This window comes from Cydia amplana, chromosome 1, assembly GCF_948474715.1.
Source record: "Cydia amplana chromosome 1, ilCydAmpl1.1, whole genome shotgun sequence".
NCBI lineage: Eukaryota > Metazoa > Arthropoda > Insecta > Lepidoptera > Tortricidae > Cydia > Cydia amplana.
The window spans coordinates 25,381,328-25,387,161 of NC_086069.1; the positions used below are offsets into that span (position 1 = coordinate 25,381,328).

Below are 5,834 nucleotides of genomic sequence, written 5' to 3' on the forward strand. Positions count from 1 at the left end.
ATAAGTTTATTTTCAATTTTCTTGTGCTTTCATTTGCTTGTCATATTTTGACATTTGTGACAACTGACAAGACCTATCTATTGTCAAAGTAAGATTGTTTAAGACATCACTTTTTGTCTTAAAGCCAATTTAATAGGCAAATTAGAGTCTCGCGCGAGCCACGAGACGAGCCGCGAGCCGCGCCACGAGACGCGAGTCCACCGCTTACACTCGCGTTCGGCTTGTCATTCGGTTATAAACCTTATGCCGTGCCGTTAGTGTTTAAATTATATTAGCTCGACGAGCTTGCGAGCCACGAGACGAGCCGCGAGCCCACCGCTTACACTCGCGTCTCGTGGCCTTTGAGTATATAGCCTAAGGAGATGTGATACACGGGCGACCCCCTCCGGCAAAGTACATTGGTCAACTGTTCAAACACGTTATATAAAACTACTTGAAGTCGCTTCACCGCCATTTTGCATCGTTCCGTGTCGCGAGACGTTTCTCTTAAAAAATGGTGACTTGTTCAGTATTATCGTGTAAAAGGTGATCTGATAGCTCAAATTCGCAACAATATTGCGTTTCCTATCATAAATAAGTATTTATACTAACTATTAAATGTATATTGAAGTACAATCTCCATTTAAAGAAAAAACCGTTGCGATACATAAACGACAGAAAAATGTAAACATGAATACAGTGGTACGGGGACGAATCGGTCTTAAGGGATGTGACAAAGTCAAAAAAGCGACTCAACATTTGAATGATTGAATGAATCATTCATTCATTCAATCACTGCAGTTTGTTTAATATAGCTGATCAAGCAAATAATGTCAGTGAATAAAAGGCGCGAAATTCAAATCTATATATATAAACGTGAAAGACCTGACTGACTGACTTAAATCAACGCCCAGCCCAAACCGCTGGGACTAGAAAGTCCAAATTTGGCAAGTAGGTTCCTTATAAGGTCTAGGGGTCCACTAAGAAAGGATTTTTCAAAATTCATCCCCTAAAGGGGTGAAATGGGGGTCCAAAATTAAAAAAAAAACTCTCCTGCGCGTGCGAAGCCGCGGGCAAAAGCTAGTTTTCTATAGACCCGGAAAACCCGCGGGCGACAGTTCATTCCACAGTTTAGCTGTGCGTGCGGGCTAAGACACAAAGACACATAAATACAGACAACCATACATACAAACAATCATTTTATTGGCTACCTAATATCTTCAATGTACAGAATTTTCACTTTTACAATTTTATAATAAATAGTATAAGACAATTCAGTTCATTCATCAAACTGATTTGACTCATTCTTCAGATGTGACCCATCACTATTATGTTCGTATGTATGCTGCATAGTTATGTGAAAACTCTGTCTGTGTGCCTGTCATTTTTGATGTGTTGAATTTTATTGTAGTGTGCGTTTGTCGCAACAGCAAAATCTGTGTCTGTTGAGTTACTTATCTTTTGGTGGTGTGCTGTAGGTGTTTACCTCGCCCCCCGCTTAAAGTGGTGAAAAAATTTGTTCGAAGAGTTTACGTTATCACATCTCCTTAGGCTATATACTCAAAGCTCGTGGCGCGGCTCGCGGCTCGTCTCGTGGCTCGCGCGAGAGTCTAATCTGCCTATAAACTCTCGCGCGAGCATAAGACTAACGGCACGGCATAAGGTTTATAACCGAATGACAAGCTGAACGCGAGTGTAAACGGTGGACTCGCGTCTCGTGGCTCGTCTCGTGGCTCGCGCGAGAGTTTAAGCCGGCTATTACAAGCAATTTATATACGCGGATTAGACTCTCGCGCGAGCCACGAGACGAGCCGCGAGCCGCGCCACGAGACGCGAGCCCACCGCTTACACTCGCGTTCGGCTTGTCATTCGGTTATAAACCTTATGCCGTGCCGTTAGTGTTTAAATTATATTAGCTCGACGAGCTTGCGAGCCACGAGACGAGCCGCGAGCCCACCGCTTACACTCGCGTCTCGTGGCGCGGCTCGCGGCTCGTCTCGTGGCTCGCGCGAGAGTCTAATCCGCGTATTACATTCTCGCGCGAGCCACGAGCCGCGCCAAGAGACGTGAGTGCAAACGGTGGGCTCGTGGCTCGTCTCGCGGCTCGTAAGCTCGATGGGCCCCATACATTCCACGACTTCTCTTTCCGCACAAACTCTTTATTAAATTAGTTATTAGAGCAATAGAAAAGCATAAGAAGAATAGGTCAGACTGTTTGGTTCATGCTGTAACAAATGACTGCATTGGATGTATGTATAGGTAGCCTGTTGAAGGTAAGATGTAGGTAGATAGTTGGTAGGTACCTAAGTAAAACGATGGTCCATTTTTAAATACAAATTATTTATTTCTGAAATAGAAAAATAGCAGTGTTGGTACATTTATGCTGCCTCCCACACTATTTAAAAGATTGTTCATATTTCGTATTACGTTTTTAAGCGTTGGCGACGATCCAGTCGGTGTATCTGCTGACGCGAGCGTTGACGCCGGGATAGTCAGCGTGAGCGCACCCGTAACCCCAGGACACGATACCGTATAGCACGTCGTCGGTGCTTTTGTGGACGAGGGGACCGCCGGAGTCGCCTTGGCAGGCGTCCTTGCCGCCTTCGTACTGGATACCGGCGCACAGCATGTTGTCAGTTACATCGGGCCAGTTTTGGAAACCGGGCAGACTCTTCAGGTACGCGTATCTTTCTTTGCAGAAGTCCATGTTGATGACGTAGATGTCTACGTGCTGGAGCTGCTGAGGAGCGCTGCCGCCGGACTGCGAATAGTCAACAGTTTAATCAAACATAGTAGGTAAATTAAACAGAGAGATGGAAATTGAATAAAACTTATTACGATTCTGGGTCGATTCGAATGTGGTCGTTGCTATTTAGGCCTACTTGAATAAAAAATATTTCAAATCTTTTAACAGGTATAGGTACATGAATATTGCTTGGACCTTCATATCAATGTCTACTAGAGAAAGGAAATATTCTCTATGAACATGAATCTAGTATTAGTATGGATTGGGCATGAGTGGTGGGGGAACTGACAGATTAAGTCACCGCGCCGCTTGCGTCCAGTCCGCGGCCTAACAATCCCCACCCTCGTTGAGCTGGCAATCTTACTCGCCGGCAGGAACACAACATTATGAACTCATAATGTTGTGTTCCTGACTAACTAGTCCTGCGTTATTTTCCTGCGGTTTTCTGTAAGTTTTCTGTTCTTATCCCCAGTTTTTTATTTACTGGCCGTTGTGTGTATTACTAAATTTCGGTTCGACGGAGCCGGAAAGCGGCCGTTTCGTGCAAGTCCGGCTATATTATTAACTTACGGAGAGAGTGCCCCATCCGATAGTAGTGACTTGGGTGTTATCAGGGAGGATGTAGTTAGGGCCAGCGATGCTGACGGCAGCCACACTGTTGCTGAATACGGCGGGGGTGGCGAGGCGGACGATAGCGACATCGTTGTCGAGGGTACTGGAGCTGTAGCCAGCGTGTACGATCAGCTGGGACACTGTGTACTCGATGCCGCCGCTCGACGCCTGCGACGTGCCGAGGCGAACTCGCCAATCGGTAGCACGGTCGCCGCTACAAAATAAAAATAATTGCATTACCGCACAGTTAGCATTTGTGCGAGACGGCGAGTGGCAAGGTGAATATTGGGTGAATATTAGTTAGTGTCTAACCGAAACCGAAGGTTCGGCATTGGCTCTAGTTTCGGCCGAAACCAAAACTTTTGCAGATTTATTAAAATCGTTGAATAAATTTCATTAAACCGCTTTTATACATATACTGCTGGTCTTTGTCACATATAGTTTAGTTTCATAATACAAAATACTATTTCGTGTTTCGGCCCGGCCGAAAGGTTCGGCCGTTTCATGGCCGAAACCGAGTCATCGGTCGGGATCTGCGTGCCAATCGTTTACGCTCTGTATAGGGTTTGCAATCCGGATCCGAAATGTCTGAAATTATCCGGATCTGGATCCGGATTCGCGGATATTCCCATACATTTCGGTTCCGTCTACCTAGCGAACGAAATGGAGCGTAAACGATTGGCACGTTGGCTAGGCACCCTGTTAGGTAGTTCATTATTTTAATAATTATTGTTGCAAACGACTGATATCTTGCCTTTAGTTTTTTAAGAATTACTTACGCGCTCTTCTCCGGTTCTCTTCTTGTTCAAAACATAATGTTGATTAGATTACTTAAGTATATAATAGTGAGACTCCACAGTCAAACAAATGTAGTTTTGTGGAGCTTTGTGTAATAAAAAAAAAACGGCAAAAATATCACGTTTGTTGTATAGGAGCCCCCTTAAATATTTATTTTATTCTGTTTTTTGTATTTGTTGTTACCTATAGCGGCATCAAAAATACATCATCTATGAAAATTTCAACTGTCTAGCTATCACGGTTCATGAGATACAGCCTGGTGACAGACGGACGGACGGACCGCGAAGTCTTAGTAATAGTGTCCCGTTTTCACCCTTCGGGTACGGAACCCTAAAAAACAAACTTACAAGTAGCAATGCGCCGCCGAGACGATGGACTGTGAGTTGATGAGGGAGCCACCGCAAGCCTGGTCCCACCAGATGCCCCACCACCCGTATTGCATGTTGCTCATGTACGGGTATTCCTCCACGGTGGTGGGAGTGCCCCCCACAATGCGTTGTTGGTTCCTAGGGACGGCTGAAAACATATATTCATGATTTATACTTCCTACATACTTAATTATGACGGCTGGCTATTTTTGTGTCGGACTCTTTAGTTAAGGAATGTCTCCTAATGTTTAGCTATACGGAATCCATTTAGCATCTTCTGTTACTGACCAATTTAAAAAATCACTGTATAGGTACTTAATATGTCTCTCCGTGAGTATACCCAACATATTACAGTAATATACCTAATACCTATGGGTATGTACACTCACGGAGAGGGTATGATAATCGACGGCGTTCAAATCAAAATATACTTTATTCATGTAGGCCTAGCAACAGCACTTATTAAATAATGAATAGTAACTATTAGTTATTACATATATTATCTTAAGCTAATTATCAGAACAATTTATTGATGTTATTATAAGTTCAATACAAGTATACCTACAGTGATTTTTTTACAAGGGGGCAGTTGTTGTTTAACCGCTCGTGCTAATATTGATCACCGAGCAAGCGAAATATTCCAAAATTGAACCACGAGCGTAGCGAGTCAGTCAGTTGGCTGGCCTGTAGCCTCTATCAGTTGTTCGGAACTGTCACCTTTTGCGTTTAACTAACAGGCTGATCTCTGGGCCCCTTTATAGAGGAAGGTTTTATTTAACCCACTTGATAGCACTGTTATATACTCATATTTTTTAATTCATAAAAATCGGCATAAATTTCCCAGTTTAACGAGGAAAAAACGAGTTAATTAAAAATATAATAAAACTTACCGGCAGCGAAGCCCAAAAGGGCGACCAGAATCACAGCCTGCATGGTTCTGGTAGGTTACCTGACGGTATATTGCGTTCAAGTGGAAACTGATGGGCATTTATAGGTACGCTCTCGTTATCGATAAACCGAATATTTTAGTCGATTAATCTTCGAAGGATAAGTAATCAACTAATCAGTTTGATAGTCAATTAAGTATTTGCGTTGATTGTTTGGCATTATTATAAGACGTATTAGAAGATAAGAACCTATTTGCCCGCGAGTTTGTCCACAAGACATATTAATCCCACTTATTTATTCAAATTTAATTATTATTCTGGTTTTAAGTGTGTTTAACAGATTGAAATAGTACATTGTGCAACAAGGGGGGTGAGATATTGGAAACGAGGGTGATAATTCCCGACAACCGCGGGCTGGAGGGAATTAAACACCCGTAGGTACAT

General features: G+C 43.3%; 1 protein-coding gene across 1 annotated transcript; it reads right to left on the reverse strand.

Moving 5' to 3' along the window:
• Positions 1–2,377: 2,377 nt before the first annotated feature.
• On the reverse strand, positions 2,378–5,462 carry LOC134651735 (trypsin CFT-1-like). Its single transcript, XM_063506838.1, has 4 exons — positions 5,394–5,462; positions 4,483–4,651; positions 3,296–3,551; positions 2,378–2,740 (listed from the first exon to the last, which is right to left on the reverse strand). Exons 1-4 carry the CDS (start codon positions 5,434–5,436, stop codon positions 2,411–2,413), a joined length of 798 nt encoding a protein of 265 aa, XP_063362908.1. The 5' UTR covers positions 5,437–5,462; the 3' UTR covers positions 2,378–2,410.
• Positions 5,463–5,834: the final 372 nt, after the last annotated feature.